The sequence below is a fragment of the Cygnus atratus genome, chromosome 11, assembly GCF_013377495.2.
Source record: "Cygnus atratus isolate AKBS03 ecotype Queensland, Australia chromosome 11, CAtr_DNAZoo_HiC_assembly, whole genome shotgun sequence".
NCBI classification, from domain to species: domain Eukaryota; kingdom Metazoa; phylum Chordata; class Aves; order Anseriformes; family Anatidae; genus Cygnus; species Cygnus atratus.
This window is the reverse complement of record NC_066372.1, coordinates 15,268,653-15,292,488: the sequence shown is the minus strand read 5'-3', so window position 1 is coordinate 15,292,488 and position 23,836 is coordinate 15,268,653. Positions and strand designations below refer to the sequence as shown.

General features: G+C 48.0%; 1 protein-coding gene across 1 annotated transcript in view; it reads right to left on the bottom strand.

The window, feature by feature from the left end:
- Window positions 1-23,622, bottom strand: part of SLCO3A1 (solute carrier organic anion transporter family member 3A1) — a 130,036-nt gene extending 106,414 nt beyond the window's left edge. The window contains exon 1 of the mRNA XM_035554849.2: window positions 23,411-23,622. Within this exon, the coding sequence (XP_035410742.1) occupies window positions 23,411-23,596 (186 nt within the window). The 5' untranslated portion in view covers window positions 23,597-23,622. The remainder of the gene's footprint in view (window positions 1-23,410) is intronic.
- Between the last annotated feature and the right edge of the window lie 214 nt (window positions 23,623-23,836).

The window sequence follows — 23,836 nt, the reverse complement described above, 5'->3', positions numbered from 1 at the left end:
GGAAAGAACCGCGGTTATTGAGCAGCAGAAAACCTTGCGGGTACTTGGCTCCCAGGCTAGCACGAGGCCATGAAGTCAGTCAGAGACAGCGACGCACAAATAGGCAATTTGGCTGGCAGAGAAGGCTTCCATTAAAGCATTTAAATAAAACGCCGAGCAAATGGCTTAAACTGTTTGTGAATTGGTTAATGACTTGGATCTTCAATTGCAGAATAGTTCTGAGAAGAGTAGCAAATTAAGATTTACACAGAAGATCTAAATCTACAACAAAGAAAGGAAAATTTAACAAATAGCTGTTATTTAACATGAAAGAGGTACAAGAATAGTCCTCAAATGCTTCACATTGCCGCAGAAAGGAGTGATTTGTTCTTTGTCTTCAAATTGGGCAGCGCAAGCAGTGACAGGCTTAAACTGCAGCAAAGACGATTCAGGTTAAACACAAGGTTGGGGGGGAAAACAGCCTTCTGCTGGCGAGGGTTGTCAAACAGGGAAACAGGCTGCCTGGAGAGGCTGCAGAGCTCTTTAAAAAGACCACAGGCCAGCATCTGTCAGGAACAACACAGGTACGACTGATCTCGCCAAAGGGCAGGAAAATGGACCAGCTGCTCTCTTGAGATGTCATCCAGTTTTGATTATTCGGTGCAACGAAACACAACGTGGGTTTTATGCAACAGTCAAGGCACGGATCAAAGCGGGGAGACGAAACGTTGGGTGCCTCGCTCGCTGTCATCCCTGCTCAAGGGAGAAAGCTCAGCACATTCTCCTGTCTATAGCAGTGTCCGTTTTATACGGGAAAATCACAAGAAATTTTTTTTGAAAGTGTCACAGAAATGCCAAAAATGTTTACCTTGGATAAAAGACTACCTTGTTTTTCAGACTGCAAAAGATGAAGATGTTTAAGGTCGTCCTTAAACAGGCAAGTTTCTCTTTTTTTTTTATTTAAAAAAACAAACACACACACACACAAAAACACATTATAAAGACCTCACAGCAGAAGGTAGCCCCTGGATAGAACAAAAATAGCCTCCCACTGGAGGCACTGAAAATCTTTGCTGATAAACCTCACGAAGCAGGAGCCAGCCTGACCGACTTTAAAGTATTCTGACAGCAGCTCTTGTCCGGGGGCAGCTAGCCTCTGCTAGGGGACACCAGGGCACAGCTCGGACAAAGACAGCCCCAGCAGCCACAAAAGGGAAGAACAGAAACAGCCCACTGCTGCTGCTCTGCACCAGCAAAAGCCCCCAGACCTCAACCTGAGAAGAGTCAGAGCCAGGTCTACAAAACCCGACGGTATTCGTGATTTTTGAAAATCCAGCCTTTGTCCCGTACAGGCAGTGGCCATTTTGTGCCAGTGCTGTAATCATCCTGGACTGAAGAGCCAAGAGATGAACAAGGCCAAAACCAAATAAACAAAAACCCTAAAAATCCAGCCCCTGACTGCAGACAATGCAATAATTCTTCCCCCCACCAAACCCAAGTGAAGATGTGTGGGTCTAACGGTGAGGAGACCGCGGCTCCACCTGAAACGGGGGGTATGGTACCTGTTGGGGTGAAACAGATCTGTGATTCACCGGGAGAAATGCTGACCCTTTCCAGAGGGCACAGCACAGCCTGTCCCTGGCTCCAGCGACCTCCAGCCAGCAGTGCTTGAGCGCACACGGAACAACGCCACCATCGCCAACCCTCCGCGGGAGCTGCGGAGGCACAGTGGAGCAGGTGGGGACAGACACAGCCCCAAACCACTACCTGGGTATCTTTATGGTGAGGTGCACCGAGGCAGGGAGAAGTGTACCACCCAAGGCTATCCCACCAGGCACTGCCGTGACACAGCTGCGTTCATCACCCACGGCACGGGCTGGCTTCACTGCGAGGTGTGAGCTGGCAGGGTCAGTGCGCTCACACCAGGAGGACTCCAGCGTTCAGCACCACGCAGCCAACGCGTACACATTCTGCACAGCCAGCCCCCTGCTACGGGAACCCCCTTCAGGCACCTGGGCTCTCAGCACAACCTGCAGCTGCTAAAGCAGAAGGTGACGGGGCGAGGCTGCTGGCCGCAACGGCACGGAGAGGCAGAAGCAGGCAGGCGCCTTCGGACTTCCCTTGGGAACTGCGTGGTTCCTGTCTGCTAGCCCTGCTGTGCCAGCAGGCTGGAGGAGCTCCTGCTGCCGTTTCGATCCTTACTCGCACCAAGAGACATCCTCGGTTTGTGAGGTGCAAGGAACATTAGGAGTGCAGGCGAGCTCCTTCTCTCCCAGATCCCCCAGCTGAAAACGCCTGGTGACCAGCGCTGTAGTTCGAGGCGCTGCGGTCAGAGCCGGCAGTGCTGCACCCACCTGAGGCAGAACAGCCACAGTGCAGATCCTCCTGCCCTCCCGAAACCCGGCCACCACCTTCAGCACGGCCCCAGGGGAGCACGGCGATAGCTGAGGTCCCACCAAGACGTGGTTTGGCAGAAGGGGGAATCTCTCCAAGATGAGCAAACAACTCTGAGCGTGCAAAACCACTGACAGTCATGGAAGAAAATCCCCAGATAAAAATAGGGCTTGGAAATAAATGGTCAACATGCAGATTTTTAGCCAGATAAACCAGGAATATAACTGTTACCTCCAGAGTGGCAGGAGCCGAAAGCACAGCCCCAATTTTTGCTTTGACATTGGCCGTGACCTTAAACACGCACACTGACCACAACACCAGCGTTAGCACAGCGGAGATGTTACCTGCATTTACCCAAAACCAACCTCTGCCCAGGGTCGAGTCGTTCTTTTCGCTTTCTTCTACACCCCACCTTTCCAGGGCTTCCTGCATCCCAGCAGCCCCGTTCGTAACCTGACCGAACGGCTGCAGCTTGCGTGCGGGACACGGCCGGCTGAAAAGCCAGCGCTGTGCTGCCCCTGTTTCCTCACAAGCCTGCTGCCCAGGAGCCACCGCAGCTCCCCGACACTAGCTCTATTTACCGAGAGTTATGTAAACGTTGCAGAAGACACGACAGGTCCGTGCAAAAATACCCACGTCACGTGGAAAGGCCGCGAGGATTACAAAGAGTCCTTGTGCGCTGAGACCAGGCCGAGCGCTCGGGAGCGCAGCCCACGAGGCGGCTGCGTTCCCAGCAGGGACGCGGGGCACGGAGCAGTGCGGCAGCCCGGGGCCTTCAGACGGACAGCCTCCCGCTAAACCACAGCGGGACGCGCCAGGAGCCCGCCTCGCTAGCTGTGAACTCGCTAGTTCCTGGCCGCTGGAAGTCACGCAGCTGTTTTGTCACGGCTGGAATGAGCAGGTTAGGAGGACGTTCAGTTAAGAGTTTCTGCTCTATGATGAGAATAGTTACAGGGCTGCTGTTACAACAACCCAGTAAAAGTCAGACAGATGAGATGCATGGGCCCAGTGCCTTGGAAGGAGAGTTTTATCCCAAAGAGGTAACTGTGAAACCATCCACTGACCAGGCAAGTCCAGAGGAGTGGCAGGAGAGAGGCAGCACAGACGGTGTTGTGATCACGGCAGATGCCAGCACCCAGGCATGGTGGGAGCAGCATTGCAGCTACAGCTTCGTGCGGGTTTGCACCTGGGCTGAACACAGCTCTGCTCTGCCGAGATCCCTGTTACTGTTATGTCCTCGCGTCTTTCCTATAGATCGGTCCTGAACAGGCCACAGGGCGCTGCACCTGCAGAGCGCTTTAGCTGCAGGACTGCACGCACACAAGCGTGCCAGCCCCACGGCCTTTTTTTTTCCATGTCTCGAGACCTTCACTCATCCCACCTCCTTCATCGGGAACTGCCTTTCCAGCTCTAACTGCATCCCACCTCCAGGAGCCCCATTTTACCCACTCAAGACACCCCTTGCCCAGCACTGAGATTTAGCTATGAGATCAACAGGTCAGAAGCTATTGGTGCTTTTTGCAAGTTCATGCTCCTCCAGAGTAAGCCTACACCAGAGAAATCAATTGGACCACCCTAAACTACATCAGTCTGGGCTCCTGCACGTCTTCCTCTCCCAAAAAGCAGGCCTGGGGATCCCGAAATGCCACGTAACCCAGCCTGCTGCCTATACGAAGGCACCACCTAACATACAATAACCGTAATTGAAACTTATACGATGCTTGTGCTATCTGCAAGCTCATGTACCTCATTCCTCCCTCTTCTTACAGAGCCCGGGAACTCTGCACAAATGTGTCCGTCTCGGTTTTCAAAGACATTTCAGCATTCACAAGGACCTGGGCTAAAGGGGCCTCCTCAGTCCCCTCCGAAACGCTCTTCAATGATTGAAAGAGGGAAATGATCTCACACGATGCATACACTGATAAACTACCCACATTTAAAAAAAAAAAAAAAAAAGGAAAAAAGCAACAACATCAATCACCACCTTAAATTTTTTCAGCCAAACAGACTTATATTGCAACCCCTGTAAGTAAACCCAGCGAAGCTTTTGTCATGCCATTCTGGACTCAGTTCGATAATACTCGCTCACATTCATCATTCCTGTCTGCCCCAGATCTATACATCCTGGCATTTCTGACCCAAGGTAGATTTGTTCTCTCTAGAGGCTGTTTATTTTACATTAATGCTCAGCAAAAATGCAATCCGCAAAGCTGCCTCACACCATTGCCCCACTTTGTCACGAAGGAATGAATTGAAGGCTGGGGGCACCGCTGTGCGTATGTCGTGTGTGTGTATGACCGGAGTCTTACACACAGTGCATTGAAAACGAACATCATATTGTTCGTATCTCCAATGGTAAGTCACATTCACCCACGGAGTCTACAGATAAGTTCATTGTATTAATAACACGGGGTTATATATAGAAAACACATTGACTTTATGCCTGAAGGGCCTTTTTTAAAGGCTGCTTTTTAATGTAAAATACATTTTCTCAGTTATGTGGTAAGAGATCGGACTTGAAGAGACATGTCGGCAGTGCTATAGGGTGTAAAATAATTGCCTGGCAACTCCGTTCCCAGAGGAAAACGGACGTGAACCATCTCCCACAGTCTCCGTTACAGAGCTGGGAAACGTAAGATTCCTCGAAGGGCCAAAGCAACCGTCCCGCAAACAGCTCTGCTGCTTCCACGCACCTCCACCCCCGTCTTCAGGTGTCGCTCGTCCTCCCTTCCAGCAGCCACGCGGGACAGGGCCAAATCCTGTCTTTATTCTTTACACTCCATGGTTTCAGCACCATGATGATCGTTTAGGGTTGATCCTTTTTCTTTCTTTCTCTCTTTTTTTTTTTTTTTTTTTTTTTTTTTTTTTTTAAGTATGGACAATTCCCGTGGCATTTTGCCCATTCCCCGGCTGGCCGGGAGGAGAGCAGGGAGCTCAGAGCCCTCTGCACAGGCATCGGCACCCACTGCTTCTTCCCACCCCGCTGCTCCCTCCCTGCCGAAATAGCGAGCGGGGCCATCGGGAGGGCCCATCTCCGCCTTCTGATGGCTTCTGTCAACGCCGTTCCCAGTCCAACCAAGTCGGTGGGAACATAAAAGACGCTCTCACCAGAGCTGCTGACACCTGTGCTGGCTTTGGGCAGACGAACAGAAGAGCAAGCAAAAAGGGTGGCGACGCCAACACACCCAAGCTGGCTCTGCTCAAGGTCTGGAAATTGTCTCTGCATAGAAATTTGCATTCGCGTGACAGGGATAACAGTGCCGCAGCTGAGAAGGAGGGTGTTGTTAGCTCGGCTGTTGCAGCATGTGCTTACGCTGTTTCTAGGCCAGTACCGGTAAATCTGCAAGTTACTGTGCCGGTGCCACGAGGAATGTGCAGCTCGGATCTGTGCTTCACTCTCCTGCCTGGTGCAGACAATTTATTTTATTTTCTGGTGACCAGCCCTGAGCTTATTGACCCGGTCTGAATTAAGCACACGTTCACGGCCAGGATTTTCAGTGGCCTGAGCAGAAAGGATGGTAGAGCATGCAGCAAGAGAAGCAGCACCATGCACTCGTGCTCGAGGCCAGATGCACGCTTGTGACACCACCTCCTCTCTCCCCTCTTTACTCCAACCACGCAGAAAACTTATCTGCTACCTCCTGCACCCCGCTGTGTTTCAGGTGACTTCTCTCTCTGCATCTCAGTAGTCGCAGCATCCTTTGCCACTCACCTTCATTCGACGCGAGGCACAAAGCAGCCCTCGGCCAGGCCGTGCAGCTATGCCACAGCCGCTCGGAACAATGCTAACTGCACACTGCAAGCAGTGCAAAGAGCAGGCAGCACCCACAGAAGATATCCTGTTTGGTCAGGAGTCGATACGCCCATGGAAACCCACAGTTCATTTCAGAGTAGCTTAAAAAAAAAAAGTCACGTGCCTCGCAAAGCCGAACGAGTCTATTTTCCACTAGTCTAGCAAGAGCGGGCTCCACACAGATCAAAGATGCAGCATGAAAAACCTAACCTCGGTAACGCAGGCAACCATTGCAGCGAACAGCCATGCAGTGGGCTGCTGTTAACCTTCTGCATTTGCTTCTTAAGGATCCTGCACGGGACACCAGACTGCCCCCTTTTGCCTGCCTCCCCTGGGGAAACGGAGCGCTGCCCCATTCGGAGAGGTGCAAACAGGACGACTGTCGGGGCTGTTACCTGTCACGGCAGGACGGAGTGAGTCACGGGCAGCTCGAAATAGACACAGGTACAGAGCACCAGGCCACAGCGAACTTCCTAGAGAGGCTCGAAAGGCCTTTTCTGCTGCTCTGACACAGATAAGCATCACAGCTAAGAAGGGCTTTTTTAAGACAAAACAAAACTTTCGAGTCCCAACCTCTGAAAATATTTCCGCAGCCACAAACCAAGCGTCCACACAACCTTTCTTCTTCCAAGCCTGCTGTTCAAGATTCGCCTCACTGCGTGAATGCAGGTGATATTTCAGTCTCTGACAGGGTATCTGCATAAATATATCCAGTGCCAGAACCCATTTGTAGCCCACACTTCTCTTTAGCGGCACGCGTACAACGAAGCTAGCAGATATTTGAATCCTGATTTATTTTTAAATGTTATGGCACTTTCACAGGCAGCAAAATAATGCATCATAAACACACAAGGAGCGCAAACCGCAACCCCAGACTGAGTTTCTGTGTGCTTTAAGAAGTGCGGTGCAAAACTGGCACACTGCAGACCAGGAGGGTGAACAACCCACGTGGGGTAAGCAGGCGGCAGCGGGGCCTTGCGAAAAGGGGCCGCTGCTCAGCTCCGTGACTGTAAATGGCCGAGGGAGCGCAGTCGGAGCATCTTCGACGCATTCAGAGATAAATCTCCTTTTTTTTTATTTTTTTCTTGTGTCCGGTAAGTAGCTGAACAGAGCCAGACCAAAAGTAACCCAAACTGTATTTAACAACTTAAATGCAGACTCCTACAGCATGAAAGACACTCTTGGCGACATGCAGGACTGGCGATAGGATTCACGCGCAAACCCAGGACTGTGCAAACAGGGCACCATCACCCCGGGTTCAGTTTAAGATGAGGGCCTTTGATCTGCACTATGCAGATGGATCAGAAGAAACACTGAGTGGAGATGAAGTGCATGTCTCTGGGAGGCTCCTACTGGCAAAAAAAGCCCCTTCCCACGTACTGTCAAGGCACCAGAGAGGCAGGATCCTGACCTGTCACACGGCAGCAGCCTCACTTCCCTCTCCCTGTGGCCCCTCCATCAATGCAAATTTGCTTGTCTATCTAATAAAATACTCCTAGCACAACACTTTGTGTCTGCAGATAAGACATTGTACTATACCCTGCGCCACTCACCACAACAGAAACCACGATGCAAGCCTGGCAGGAAAACCTGTCAGGCAAAGGACTTCATCTTATCTTAATTTATGATCGAGAGCTGAATTCGGGGCTAAGGGTTGCATCCGAGTCATGCCACAGCGCAGATAAAGACGAGAGGGCCGCGGAGCCGCTTGCAGCAGCGTTCCCAGCTGCCAGGCAAGAACCAGGGCAGAAGTGACACAGGCAGGACGCTCTCAGGCAGCATTAATAAAAGCTTTGATGGGAGCTGAATTCAGTTTTCATGGCTGGAGGACAACGGTGATTATATAAAGGCTGTATACTGAGAGAGGAGGTTTTCTGACAAGTCCTGCTACTTTTCTCCTCATCTGCTCTGGCTCTGCTGATACCCCTCATGCTCCTCTCCCCACCCAGCAGCAAGGACGCCTGGCTACCGCAAATGGGAACTCGGCTTTAGGAGAAATAAGAGGCAGTTCTCATCGACCGGCACACAAATACTTTTACTTAGTAAGCGATGGGAGGAAGGAAACCGTTTAAAAGGGAACTAACGAAATGGCCACATGGTATTATCAACCCCCAGCAATCTGTGGTAACTCAAAAACTACCGCAAGCACCTGCAGGTGGTATTAGGGGTTCTCTAGCAGGTGAGTACCAATACCCCAAGTTGGTCCCAAAAATTAGAGACTCTTCTTCCCTGCAGCCCACACAGGAGCTGTCCAGGTCGTCCTGCTCCCAAACTACTCGCTCCTCCTTCCCGTTGTTCTGCGCGGAGCCAAGGGCAGGAAGGGGAGCTGCACGCCTGCTGCTGCCAAACCTCCCGGCGAAGAACGGGGCAGGCTGGGAGGTGAGCGCGGGGAGCGTGTGGTGTAACCAGACAAGAAGTCAGGGCGTGAAGGTGATCTTAAATCTGTTCCTGTCCGAGATCCTCGTCGTTATCTGAACATCTCCTGTGCGAAGAACGAGGGGTGGAAGTTGTGAAGGGCAGCCTTGTGACGTCTGCACGTTGAAGTTGGGCGGTCCTGAGCACAGCACAAGCCCTGCAACGTTACCTCCCCTCCCATCACACCATCTCCCCATTTTGCCACTTCTCAGAAACGGCAAGCCCTTTCCTCCTGAACAGAAGGTGATTTACAAGTGCTTTTTAAAATAACACACAAAAAGTAACACAGAGGCAATTAAAAAAACATCTTGTAGTTAAAGAACAATTAGCCGGGCGATCTAGCTGTAACTTGCAGACTTGTTATAGCTCACTTGGACTCGACGCGTTCCCTGTAATACAGATACAGGCAACGAGATGTCTCGCCAGATGACGAAAGCTCTGTTCCTTGAGGTTCACTGGGAAGTGAGCTATCAAAAAAGCCAATGAATAAATGTGTCTGCTGAGGCTGTACACACAGATGGCTGAATTTCACCTCATGTCTGCAGTATTAACAACAATCCTTGTTAGAGACAGGCACGGAGCAGCAGCTTATGGGGTCCCCTCACCGTAGAACCACCAGACCCTGCAAAAATTCAATGAGTATGTGCAAGGAAAGCAGAAGTCACCACCACTTACCCACCCAAGCCTGAGATGAGCAAAAGCTCAATACCAGAGAAGTTTCCACAGAGGACCACTGCTCCTCCAGCAGTGGCACAACGAATTCTGGGAGGAACCCCGAATTCAGCCACTGCAGAGCTGGCATGGCTTTGCATTCACTGCTCAGCACCAAGCCAAACCAGGGACTCCCTAACCAGCTGGGTAGTGCAGCCAACATATGCACTCTTCTGTCCTTGTACTTCTCCAGCCTCTGCTTTCCCCTGACCCTGATTTTGCAGGTGCATGACACACCAGCCAGGGCAAGAGCTGCACACGCAGCTGCAGGAGTCTGTCATCCCCTAGGTGTACTGCTCAAAGCCACGCTAAGCTTCCCTGGGAGACGTGCAGTGAACAAAGTAAAACGAAAAGCCACCTGCATGAATCCATGTCAGATGAAGCCCCTGCAATCTCAAAGCGGCCCACACAGCCCCGAGCAGGGGTTTCTCATACTGGAGGATGACGCTGGGGACCTGCTGTGGTGAACAACAGGGATGTGTCCAGTCCAACTTGCATGGGGGAAGCTGGGAAACTGGGACCTGCAGGTTATATTAACTCCAACTGTTCGACTGGTGGATCAGTCTTTATGGAAGCTCACTACCTGCTAGTCTAGATCCTTTGTCTGCTTTAACATAAGCCTATTAAAGTTTTCCTTGCAGCTTCACACCCATTTTCTTCCTATCACATATCCTCTCTGCACCCATTTCAACTGCTGTGTTTTCATCTCCTTCCACAGTTCTTCACTTATTCTTTACAGACAGCTTTTATTTGAATTTAATTCCCTTTACACTCAACTTCCCCCTGGTTCCTGCCTCCCAAAGATACTAATTACAGTACAGTTTATTAGCCAGGCACATAACGTTTAGGCTTTAAATCTGGACTGCTTTACATGAGGCTAGGCACCACTGAAGCAGTCCACTGCAATCAATAACAGGCAGAAAGATTTTTCAAAAGCACTTAAGTGGCTTTGGAACAAGAGCACCGTTTTCAAAGAGACACTTAGAATAAGTCACTTTTGTCAATTAGAGTGCGGCTCGGAAAGCATCTTTGAAAAATAATACCCTCAGGCTCTTAAATCCATCACTACCCACAGAGAAAGGAAAGCAGCCTCAAATAGCCAGTCCCTGGGCAGGCTCAGAAGGCAAAGGGCTGGATGCTCAACACTACAGCTCCAGGCAGGTGTGAAGGAAGCAAAGATAGCACTCAGCTGGCAACAAGGCTGCATCGTAGCCCAGGGTGAAGGAAGATGCCTCACAGATCAACCACAGGTGGGATAATACAAAATTAGCATTAAATAAATTAACAGCCTGGTATCAACTTTATTATAATATCTGATAGAGACCTGGTTCAGGGCATGCCTCTTTCACCCCAGCCACCTTCACTGTGGAGGCTGAGCATCGACAATCCCAGCCCACAACAAAGCCTGACTACATCACAACGACCCAATTAGTTAATGTAGAGATGAAACCCAAAGAAGGCCTGAGGAAGTCCATGACAAAGCCATGACAAAGCCAGGAAATGAACCCAAACGTCCCGAGATCCCAACCTGTACCTTTACCAAAAACTACCTATAGCTGTTGCTGAGCCAACAAGCATTACTCTATGGCAAAGCTGTCTTCTCCTAGCTGTGACACATGTCACATTGCTCAAATGCAAATGAAGACAGATTTCTCTGGGCATGTACGTTAGTCTTGACTGATGAAGGCAGTCAGTTTGGACATGACAGCTCCGGACAGCCAACTGCAAAGCAAAATCCAGGTTATAAAACATAACCCACATGTGGCAGGAATGTTCTTCTGCCCCTGCCAAGATGCCAACATCAACAGGTTCTGCCTAGTGAGTATTGGCCCAGAGGAAACAAGTTGTTGTTCTCCCATTTGTTTCATCTCTTGGTTGTGTGCAGCAGGGGCAAGGCAGAGAGCAGGGAAATACCAGGGACACTAACTCCTCGAAACACTCCATGAATTTAAATTTTTGTGACCAAGAGTCACAAAATGTAATATTTGATACCAAGAGTTCTGAGAGCAATCAGGATGCTGAGAATCAAAATGAACATGCCTGAATCTATACATTATGTACCACTGGGGGCAAATAAAGGAGAAAGCAAAGGTAATTTTGGTTTCAACTTGCATTTCTAGTCCAGAAAAGTGCTGTGCATCTCTTAAAGAACGCATACCTTGGAGCCTCAAAGTGCAATTTCTGAGAGACATCTGTAATGGATGGATGTCCCCTTCCTTGATCCACAATCCCAGCTACACAGACTCTTCTTCAGGGTAAGGGTTTGAAACCAGATGAAAATATCATGTCCTAGGTGCAAACAACCTGGTTTCTCCCGCTGGCAACACTCTAGTCCCAACAATGCACTGAAAGCAGAGAGACTTTTATATCCAGATTTACCTAAGTTGTTATCCAGCCAACCAATTGCTCACTGAATACCTGTCCACAGAATACCAAAGATGCAGCTTATTAATGTGGGAGCATCTTGAAAAAACAGATGGCTACAAGGGACCCTGGGCGCTGTTCAGACATGCACATCAAAAGTTTGTAATCTGCATTCGAAAACAGCACAGAACTGATTCTAGAGACTGTACCCAGTATTTCCCAGGAGTCATTATATACAACTACAGTTATTCATTAGGGATCTTTTTAAATAAGGAAAAATATTCTGGCAGAAAACTTGTCCAGAATTGAATTAAGCTGAATGATTCAAATCAATAAATTTCTTCTCAGCTACAAAAGGCTGAACCATAAGCCCCAAGTGCTTCCACAAGACAAAGTGCAAAGAAATCTGAAACTTCTGCCTTCTTAGTAGGAACTAGCACTGTGATTAAGAGCAAGAGCAATACAGCAGCCTTGATGCATCCTGATTCACAGAAAACACTGGACTTCTGTAAAGGGCCAGCATTTGAGAAAGCTTGTACAGTCATGCCAAACAATGCAGCAAACTGTAAGCAGCAAACCCACAAAGCTGTACCTCTAGCACATGGATTGCTAGTGTGGCTTGACTTCAATAGCCATCAAATAATTCCCAAGCTGTTTTTGAAATCCATTCATTCACAGAAACATTTGCTAATGCAGAAGTGGCCTCAACAGAGCAAACAAGCTCTTGGAAGCAAACAGTTTATCTAGGTCCATGGAATGCTTGAAATCTTCCCTTTTCAGCCTTTGCTCTCAGGATATTTCAAGTTGGTAGGAGTGAATCCCAATGGGATTCAAACCCAAAACTATGGGATTCAAACTTTTTGGTAGTCCCAAGCCAGCTCCCTTGATACACATTTTCTTTTTAATATTACTAATTATGACAGATTAAGCAAGAGAAGAAACAAAAAATCCAACCTAGACTAGCACTGCAGCCCCAGGGCTCAAGCTAGCCATACGTTTTTTGATGCCACCTTTCAATGACAGAAACACAAACGTGGGGGCAAACCACCCCTCTGCACAAGAGGTAGAGAAGACAACATGGCAAGTGCTTGCAGAAACCCAGCTGAGTTCAGTGGGTGTTCACGGTGCTGAGCACCTCAGATGGGACTGACCGACCACGGGATCACCCAAACCGGGCGGTAACATCAACTTAATGCCACCACCCTTCACAAACAGGCACCCCCAGACAAGGCATCCCTTCAGCGAGAGCTCCTGTCCCTCGGCCAGCAGCTGCGCTGACTTCAGACATAAGGACCTGCATTATAACGAGCAAAAGGCAGCAGGAAACAAAGTGTGCATCTCATGGGGCGGCTGAAAGGCCCATTGTAATTAACTGCTCTCGGCCCTGTACGTTGAGCAAGACAAAAACAAAAACACAGTTTTCTTTTGCTGGTAAGCCCTAACAAATGCTGCCCACTGTTCCTCATAAAGGGCCTACATGCTCGATGCTTTCTCTGCGCATCACAAACTGCGGCACTTGGTGAGGCTCATTCCCACAATTATCAAATTTTACAGACAATGCCAGCAGGAGAGAAAGAATATCTGTTTTAGTCACACCCTCCACAGGCACTCATTCCTCCACGGCCTGAACCTGGCTGCTGCTCACCAGCCCACCCTAACAGCCTGTGACCGGCCACCAAGGGCTGACAGGAGCCAAGCACGGGGGAATTAATTTACCCAACGGCAGCCAGCATTTCTGCAAAGAGCATGCCAGTGCTGACACAAGATGCAAATTTTACTTCAGCTCCCACACGAGGGTGGACGCTCTCTCAGCACCCAACAAGGTGCAGCCTCTTGGGGCCTGAGGGGATGTGCCCCTTGCCTCCCTCTGTTTCAGGGCTCTCCAGACCCAGTGTGGCCAGGTAGGAGGTAGTAAAGGTCCCACTGCCATCGGAGAGGCAGCACAAACCCGCACTGGGTGTCCCCAGTGAGGTGCAGGCAGCTGGGGCTGCTATGAGGAGAGGCTGGGCCGCCCCAGGCCCGGCTCTGCAAGGGCTCCACCATGGCCACCACCGAGGCAGCAGCAACGCTGAGGAAAACTTAAATAAGTTTTAAATAAGAAAGGGCAAAATGCCACATGGAAGAGTGAGGAAAAAAAAAAGTGAGAGAGAAAATCCCGTTGTCTTAATTTTTGCCTTCATTTCCCAACCTCCAAATCTACTTTACTGGGCAACACATTAATTTTCCCCAAAGTTGAGTATGTTTCGGCTGTGACAGCAATTGGTCGGTGATCTCCCTGTTACTATCTCGACCCACGAGCTTTTTCATCTCATTTTCTCCCTTGTCCTGTCGAGGAGGGCAGTGAGAGCACATCTGGCTGTTGCAGTCCACGGTTAGCCCACCACAACACCTCACCAAGCATGGTGGATGCTTGTCAACAGGAAAAGTAAAGCCTTAGGAGCAACTTGGAGAAAATAGCTTTACTAAACTGTGGCAAATACAGCTCTTTCTGCATCTTAGAGAAACCACGAGAAGCAAATCTTATGACTGGAAAACTGGAAATCCAAACTTGGGTTTTTCCTCTTTAAAAATCAAGACCCTGTTACGTACTGCAATTTTTCTGTCATTTCCCAGTTAGAGGGAAAGAAAGGATATACCCCTAATTTGGCAACTCCATACATCATGCAACACTGCCAACCGTGTCAGGATGAGAAGCAAGCATGTTTCCAGCAGATGAAAGTCATTAGCACAGCACAACAAGCAGCAGGATACTACTGGAGCATTCCTCCTTCATATTTTTCAACGTCATTTTCTTTTAGACCGTATTTGTAACTTATCTTTTGGAAGCTTCCAAAGCTGACCCTCTTCTCCCTTGACATTTCTGAGTTTAGACATGTATGTCTACATACAGGTCTGGTATTACTCAGAGGTGTGGGGGACTCACCAAGTGAGGTACGTGCCAGTTCTCCTGTGGCCTCTCAGAAATTTTCTTCAGGCCAAAGCGTGAGGTTTAGCCTACACTCCAACATCATGCTCCCAAACAATTCTCTGCTCTACTTCTAATGTTGTGCCAACCTACGTTTGCACAAAGCCAAGGAGAGAAGTAGAAAGAGGTAGCAGCCATTTCACATCCTCCTTTTCAGAAATAAGAAACAAAACCCCCCAAACAACCTTTTTGCAGCTCTTCCTGTTGAAACTCTACCAGAGAAAAATAACGTTGTTCAACACAACGGGCTGCAATTCTATGTAGTTATGCTATTTTTCTCGCTCCTTATTATCCCTTTGGAGAATTAAAGGATTGAAACAAATCTGCATCTACAGACAATTCAGAACTCTGTCTTGATATGGGGAACATCCCCATTGCTGCTGCAAAGCATGCAGGCCTAGACAAAGTGCAGTTTTTCTTACTATTCTGTCCGTCCTGCATTTGAACATAGGTGCTCCTTGCCAGCTGCGAGCATACAAAGCTTGATCTAATACACGTTCCAAGCAGGCTCCATGGAAAATACTTACTTTTCACCTTACATAAATTCACAGCATAATTCATCTGCTTTAGGAATTCTGGGGGCACCACTTACTGCTGGCACCTCCACTGTAAATCAATTCCACATCATTTCATTAGATACTGCGTGCTTTAACTGTTAAGCATCACCTTACAGTACACATGCAAAATATACACCTCAAGGCTATTCCTTATATATTGACCCAAGAACAATGCCAATCTCAATGCTGCCAGAGATCTAACTTTTAGTTGGAAAAGAAAGTATACCACTATACGTTTCTAAAAATGACATCTACTCAAGTATTCCTATATTCTTCCACACCCACATCACAGAACTCTTCCTAAACAGCCACGCTTTCAGTTTCTTTGTGGTAGAGTTTTTAGTTGCCTTTTTATAAGGAGAAAAAAAAAAAAAGAAAAAAATGTTAGATTCAGACACAAACATCAAAGCACCAAAAAACTTGAAAGCAAATCTGACATAGTCGCTTCAGAAACCATAATGCTGATGAGTCACGAAGACCTCAATACAACTGAATTACCCAGGTTCTTTCAAACACTTCACTGTCATTTTATGGATCACCGTAACACTGAATTTTAAGTCCTTTTCCACTTTTAGTAAACTAAGGAATTATGAATTATACAGATGAACAGCACGGTAAGTGTTTTAAAAGTACATTTAAATATTAAAAATAAGAGAACTCCAGCAATCCTTGCCCAGAAAAGCACATCGTTAAGGAGCATGGAAAAACAACTTCTCTGTTCCCACACCTGCCCTCACAGCCACACATCTAAAATTCATTGGGCCTGCAAGAAATCATCCATGAGATCGCTGCAGACACCAAAAAGGTAAAGATGTTCAAAAACAGACGGGAAATCAGCTGTCTGGTTGGCAAGAAGAAAGGATGCTATGATAGAGAGGCAACAGAAGGAAAAACAAAAATCAAACCAAAGCAAATTGCTTTTCTCCTTCTTGGACCACAGAAAAATAAAGTAAATATTCCAACAGACCTGGAATAAAGATTTTGCTCTTATGCTGCAAGCAGTCATCTAAAATCATCAAGTGCTTTCAGACACCGCCACAATATGAGCCCCTGTCACTGATCTGCAACTTCAATACAACAGGCACTGTGAAACAACAAAAAGAGCGGGCCTGTGCCCCTTAGTTCAGCAAGAAACATCTAGGGATCAAAATGCAGAAGGATATCGCATCCAGAATAAGGCTGGAAAAGGGAAAGTTATTAACTGAAGAGCTGAAGAAATCTGATTTTAGTTCTGAGGTCTTCCCTACATTTGCTAGGCGAGGAGGGGTAGTTCTAGCCATATCTGCATTGCAGGTCTATATGAATACAACAACTGTATCCCCACTTAAAATCTGGGGAAAAGGGATGCTTCTTTTTCTCCATGCTTTTATCCATCTACTCAAACAGAAACATCTTGGATGCAGGACTCATCTTTTTAAGTATTTACAGAAAGCTTCCCCTACCAGGGCAGAGTCCTCCGGCACCACCAGGAAGAAGCACCACACACTCCATCAACAGTTTGCTATCACTGTTCATCGTACTGATGCTGTATGAAGAGTGGCAGTGTGAGATCTCTACACCACGGAATAGACAATATTGTTTGCATTGCAGTATGTATTTACAAAGAGACAGACAGTCTCATCGTTGCAACAAGGCGACCTGGAGATAGGACTCTTGGGGTTCCAGTCCTGGTTTTGCTGCAGTTATAATGAAACCTTGTAAATCAAAATCTGCAGCAGCAATTTTCTATGCAACAGGAAAAATGGATTCTTTTTGACTTCACTGGAGCACTTACAGGGGGTACTACACAATGTATTATTATGTGTTTGTTTAAACTTCCTTGAATCGTGGTTAAAATATAATACTTTGCAGATTCATCTGGTGTTGATCAGAAGGTCAAGCTACAGCAATTCATCCGAGCTGTACCCTCGCCTATTAAACAGTATTCCTTTGTTTAATCTTGCTACTGTGAAGGAACAACTAGAGACTAAGGAGTATACAAATAAAGGAACATCTTAGATTATTATACACAGAGGACAAATTCTTCTTGATAAATTGAAAAATAACTTTTTTTTGAAGCAACACATTTATTATGCTGTAGCAGAACAGAAACTGGCTTTTCAACCTTTACAATATCCTAAAAGTAAGGGAAAAGAAAGTCCACATAACCTGAGAAACACCCCTTTCTGGAAAACAAGCAATATCTGCTTGCCTTGCAGAGAAGGAGAGGGATCACAGCTCAGCTGACCCCTTTATGGGACAGGTGCTACACTACCATTTAAAGGCTCATGCTGCATAAAGTTTCTGAGCAAGACAAATCCAGACTTTCAAACCAATGTATGCTCTCATCTAATTCAAGATCCCTTTAAACCTCAGCTGCATTAATACTGCAGGACGTTAAAACTCACAGACCTACTTGTCACATAGGCACACAGCGATTGCCAAAGAGATTTAGGAAACTAAGGGTAGCCAAAAGAAATTAGACTTTTTTTTTTTTTTTGTAGTGGATCATAACATTTCTAACAGGCTGCTCTTTCTTTCAGGGCTTACAAGTATCACTCGGCCCTTACAGGATAAAAGGAGGAGCTGCCAAACCTTCTGCTAAAAATAATAAAAAATTTAAACGTTAAAACCAATCAGTCCACACTCGTGCATGTTAAATGTGTTTTGCCTTTAAATGCATTTAACCAAGAAGCCATCAGATTTTAAGTTCAGCTTTACTCTGCAAGTGGTACAGAGCACTGGAAGAGATAAACACGTAGCTGTCCCCATTTCACCTATTAGTAGTAGTTGAAAGAAAGCTTTAAACCGAAGCATAAATGCCAGTTACTCATAAGCCTTCCTGGTACCCAAAATCCAACCTAGGTATGGGCCAGAATTTGTTTCTATTCATTTATATAAAGCTTGAACATTAATATATCAACGCTACACTCCTGTCCCAAACCACACTGGAGCCTGCAGGCATCAGAACCCGGTGCTGGATCAGGTTTCCCCTCCGCTCCGCACTTAGAGACCCTAAAAACATCAAAAGGCTTCTGAGAGACGTATGAATGTACTCAAAAGCGCTAGTTCAGAATAACTTTCTGTGCAACTCAGCTGCAAAACAGACAATATTCTCTAATGGGAAAGGCATACTAGAAACAACTTTCCAGAAATAACATAGCCAGCAAAGATATATTAAGAAAAAATGAACTGTAAGCAATAACCAGCCAATGCTTGGCAATCCTCATCCCCACTAAAACATTTATTTTCTCTCCATGTTTTTCCCCCCTTAAATGCCCCAGCGACAAATAAATTATGAGCATTACAGCTAATTTATTACTCGGCACTGCTGAGGATGGAAAGAATAAAGAAGTACAGCAATATTTTAAAGTAGATTCTTATTCTAGGAAAATAAATACTTGAATAAAACCAATAAATTCAATGGGAAAAATGCGCTTGCAGTTCAGTCACTTGAGCGAAGCACCTGAAACTGGAATTCCTTGCTGTGCCAGACTCTGCTATGTCCAAGGCACTTGGACTCTGCTGCTGCTACCTAGGCTTTACCAATAGCTTCAGCCACAGAATCACTCTTTTAACCTCTGCCTCATTTTCCACACCTGCAACTTTTCTCCCAGCCAGTCTATTCAGACTGCAAATACTCAGGGGCAAACTCATTCTTTGGGGATGGTTGTACAGCACCATGTACAAGACGACACCATGAGGCACTGCAGTGCTCCTATAAAACTGCCTTCAGTGACATCCTCCACATAGACCTCTCCACCGACTTCAAGAAGAGTTTGACCAGGTCACTACACAACCCTTTTTGCAACAGGAAAACAGTGATGTATTTAGAACATTTAAAATGGGGAGGAGGAGTTGTGCATCAAAACCCTTTAAAAATCCCACATCCAAATTGTGCTCTTAACCACTCAGCTCCCTGGTGTCCATCTCACAGGACCCTACTTGTGTTTGCTCCAGCAGGAACCCTCTGATGATCGACTTCTTTATTTATCTTTAATACCTCCTTTTTTTCCTGAATTTGGTATTTTAAATTCTTCATTAGCATCCCAAACCCCAATAGCAATAAAGACCAACAGAAAGAGCCTGTCCCAGATGCCATATAAGTAGACGCTATCTCAACTGGACTTACACGCTACTATTTTTACTGCAGATACGTTAAGAGGGATTTTGCAGGCTGTAGCCAAACACCGCTGCGCAGACAGCTATAGCGGGAAGTTAAGCGTGGCTTTAAAGTTTTCATTCAGGAAAACAAGAAACAATTTGGCATTCATTCCCACACAAACACCAAGGCACCCTCCTTAGGAGGGACCAATTATTTTCCTTTCCATCTCATGCTCAGGCCAGTCATCCTCTATCACTTGATAAAGCACATGAATAGCTGCATTCAAAGCTGCAGCAAACAGAGACATCTCAGTGGAGCTCTGTAAAAACAGCTACCCGGAGCACACCAAATAACTGCTTCTCAACGTGCTTCCCATATGCGTGCCCTTTATCTAGAGAAGCCCGTGACTTTGGCAGATGTTGGGTGCTTGCAACTAGGTCAGTTTGAACGGGAGCGATCCGAGGCTAAAGGCTAGGGAGAGAAAATTAAATTGCGCTCCCGCTCCACAAACTGTGGCTGTCAGACCGAGAGCTCTTCGCCTTCTGCTAGAGCAATGATTTCACCACTGGCTAGGCAAAAGATTTGACTGGCAGGGTGATGAAATGCCTCAGCGATAAACCATCAGGAGCACTCGGAAGGTTATTACCAGTTAGAATATACCAAAATATAGTGCTTGTAGGAATTCGGGGTGGGGAGGGGATGGGGAAGGAGCTGCTGCCAAGGTATGTGAATCAGCCTTATCAAGATCCTCATCGGCATGACTGATCACACTGCTGCAGTTGCCCGAAAGGCACAAGGCTCCGGCTGGGAACGGAGGTTCCCCTCCTTCCCTAGCGGTCCCGGCTGCACCAGGTAACGCTCAGCTCTCTTATCCACAAAGCTCAGCTCCCAGAGAGCAACCCAGGGGAGATCGTCTGGGCTTTTAAAAGTTGCTGCTAAAACCCCGAGTAACTTCTGCAGCAGGAACGCCTGCAGACGACCAGCAGCATCTTCCCCAGCGCCACTGCAGTTGCTGGGAAATTCAAGTTTCCAAAAGCACGCAGGAGTAATTAGATGAAGCCAACTAAACGCATACACAAAACCTTACAAGAATATGCAAATAATAGGGTGTATTCAACAACCCCAGAAATTAAGGCAGCGGCACAGGCTTGCATTTGCATAAGCTATGCAGGATATGGCACAGAGTCATTCTGGAACACGTGCAGTTTGCAGGCAACAAGCCCGATAATTGACAACTATTCTGGAACGTGGCACTGATCAAACACTCCCTAAAATTTCACATAAAGAACCTCAGAGACACCACACTAATTAAACATAGGCATCCACTTTTGGCATCCCAGGGTATTTTCATTGCTGAGTTCTCTGGGAAAAGAACTGGACTTTATAGATTTTTATCAGCATTTATTATTTATAAAGCCCTGTTGGCAAGCACAATGTTTTATGAACAAATAAAAGTGAATGATCTTTGCTTCAAAACGACATAATGAATGAATGTATACTTTGTACATACATTCAGGCTGGCACTGCTAGTTTATTGTGCAGAGAACACGGGAAAAAAGTTGTTACATCTCTAAAAAAATTAAGAAATAAGAACAACCACTTCTAAATTTACTGACATGAAAGCCAAGCCCAAAACCGAGCTCTTCGATCACTCCTAACAGGCCAAGCCCCTGCCTTGTTTCCTTACCAAGCTCAGTTTTTGCCCTCATCATCTCTGTGCTGAGCCAGGCAGACAAAACTGAGGAAATCAACTTGTCGCCGTATAAGGCAATAAAAAAGAAAAGCAGAAAGGTTTCTCTTCCTGAGTTGCAAATAACTAGGGAAAGTCGTACATGTGGCCAAGCAAAGCAGAAGTATGAACACAGTACTCGGTCACTGCTGACAAGCTAAAATTAGTAGTTTATTCAACTGCCCAGAACAACACACCGTGACTGCCCCCACAGCACCTCCCTATTTGTCTCTCTTTCTGTTTGTTCACCCGTTTGTCTCGCCTGCTAATTTGTCCCTCGGGGAGCAGCCCAGCACTCGGCTGCTGAGCCCAACAGCCATACTTACACCAGGAGCCTGAGTGAATTAATATTCACTCGCAGCCACACCTGGGCAACTCTGCAGTGCCTCCACTGAATTCGCTCCCAAGACAGCACCTGAGAACAGCACCTGGCCCCACAGGACGCCTGGTCTGCAAAAACGATTAGGTCCTAGGTACTTTCCACCAAGTTTTTTCAGCTCCTGCTTTTGCTCCCCCGCGACACCTGTAAGCACAGCACTCACACGGATTCACCCTCCAAAGACAATTCCACATTTCCATCCAATCATTGTATTGAGAACTGCGTGGTATTTGCAATGACAGGTGATAAATTATACAGGGAATGGAGAAACACTTGCACAGTGCAGCTGGGCCACTGCTTATGCATGCTGTGGATTGTTTGGAGTTTAGTTTTCTTTTTCTTCCTCCCTACGGAGCAGTTGGCTGTTACTGTCTGTGGATCTGGCTGGCCATCGGGCACGATGTCAGGCTGGGGAGGATACAGGGCACTCCCACCAGGCACCCTGAGAGTGGCACAGGGCAGGGAAAGCAGCTCTGTAGCCGTGTTAAATCCTCAGAGGAAGGAGCTGAGACTCCAGGAACTGTGATGGCAGCACATTTTCCAGGTGGTACAGCTGGGGTACGTGAAATGCTCCAAAGGAGCAAGAGGCAGCAAGTGCACTTCAGCACAGAGCATGCTGCAAGAGTTGGGAAAAATGGGACAAGAAACGCCAGGCTGCTGAAGAGAGAGCAATGCAAAGGGGTTTGATGGAAATGCTACGCTCAGGACTGTTCTGCCCATCCCGCGTGGCAGGTGTTCGGACACTGTAGCCAAGTGTGCCAATACACAGTTCTCTAGCAGACCCATACATTGCCAGCATACTGGTGCCCACCGAGTAGCATCACCTCAGTGGGCTGTTCCTTGGCCATTACTTTAATGGAGAATTATCGCACACTCCTTCCTCCTGACAGCTCATTTTGCAAGTAGCTCATTGGAAACAATATATTTACTTACTAAGGCATTACTCACCTAAAAGAGACACGTCTCCTAAAATTTAAGTGATACCCAACTCTATCCACACAGGCTGAAAGACTTACTGAATTTAGCTCAGTAGAAGCAATGTAGTTTCCTTTGGAATTACAAACGCGTTCCAAACTCAACTGGCATGCTTTATTATATGAAGGTGACTGCAATTTTCTCTTGCATATTAATTGAGAATATTAACCATATTAATTTTAGCCACATACCTTGAAAAAATTACAGATCACATCCAGTACAAATTTACATAATTAGTTGAGTGCCAGAGCGGCAGCGCTAAATACTGAGCACAAGTACAGAACGTGGAGCTCTTACACTTACTGTATAACACATTACGTATGTGGCCTCAAAAAGCCTTACAGATTACAAATACACTTCTTTTCCATGGAAACTCTAACTCTCAAATCCAGCGAGCTATTTTGAGAAATTTAAATCAACTATACGCTCGCATCTGCTGGAAGAGCACCGCTCGCTTTTCACAGGCTGTCTCCCTCTGCGTATACTCGGAGGCACGAGCCCAGCCTTACGGACATCTTTCCAACTCTTCTACTACAGTTCTGACACCAGATCCCAACGCACGGATTCAGTGCGAGGACTCAGGATTCAGTGCGAGGACTTATTTTGAGCGCTCTTTACCCAACGCCGAGCAGCGGAGACTTACGGGGCTGCTGCGCTTAGCGCTGCTGTACCCTCGGAGAGGGCAAGGAGAGCGAGGAGGGGGAAAACGAGTAGCACAGGAGGCAGGAGGTAGATGCCCCCAGCAGATTTCCCCCGTATTTACCGAGCACAACCCGGGCAGGCTGCCGTGGAGCCGAGGCACCGGGCGGGCAGGCGGCAGGCACAGCACCGCGCCGGGCTCCGGGGGGCGGCGAGCAGCACAAGTTCCAGCCGCACACCGAGAGGGGCGGCAGGCGGGGAACCCCTCGGCAGTGCTGAGTCATTTAAGCCGGGGAAGAAAAAAAAAAAAAAAAAAAAAAAAAATGCTGCTGGAAAAACGCGCCTGGGTGCGCTGCCCCCCTCCCCGGGGGGAGCTGCCCTGGGCTCACGGCAACTTCCCCGCAGGGGGGGGAGCCGGCAACTCACCAGGTAGGCTCCGACGGTGCCCTGGGCCAGCATCAGGGCGCACTCGGACACGAGGAAGAGCTGGATGCTGGAGAAGCAGGACACCTTCCTCCGCCGCCTCCGCTGCCGCGGCGCCCCGGCCCCCGGGAGCTCGCTGCCGCCGCCTCCACCTCCGCCGCCGCCCGCTGAGCCCCGCTTCCCCGGCATCCTCCCGGGCACCGCCGCCGCCGCGGGATGGCGGGCCCCGAGGCTGCTCCGAGCCTTCCTCCTCCTCCTCCTCGGGGTGCCGCTCACAGCAGCAGCCCGCGGCGGCTGCCTCTGCGCCCGCGGGCTGCTGCCATGGCCAGCTCGCCGCCTCCTCCTCCTCCTCCTCCTCGCTTCTCTCCTCCCCTCGCCCTGCCGCGCTCCCTCTCTCCGCCGGATCCGCGCCCCCGCCGCCGAGGGGCG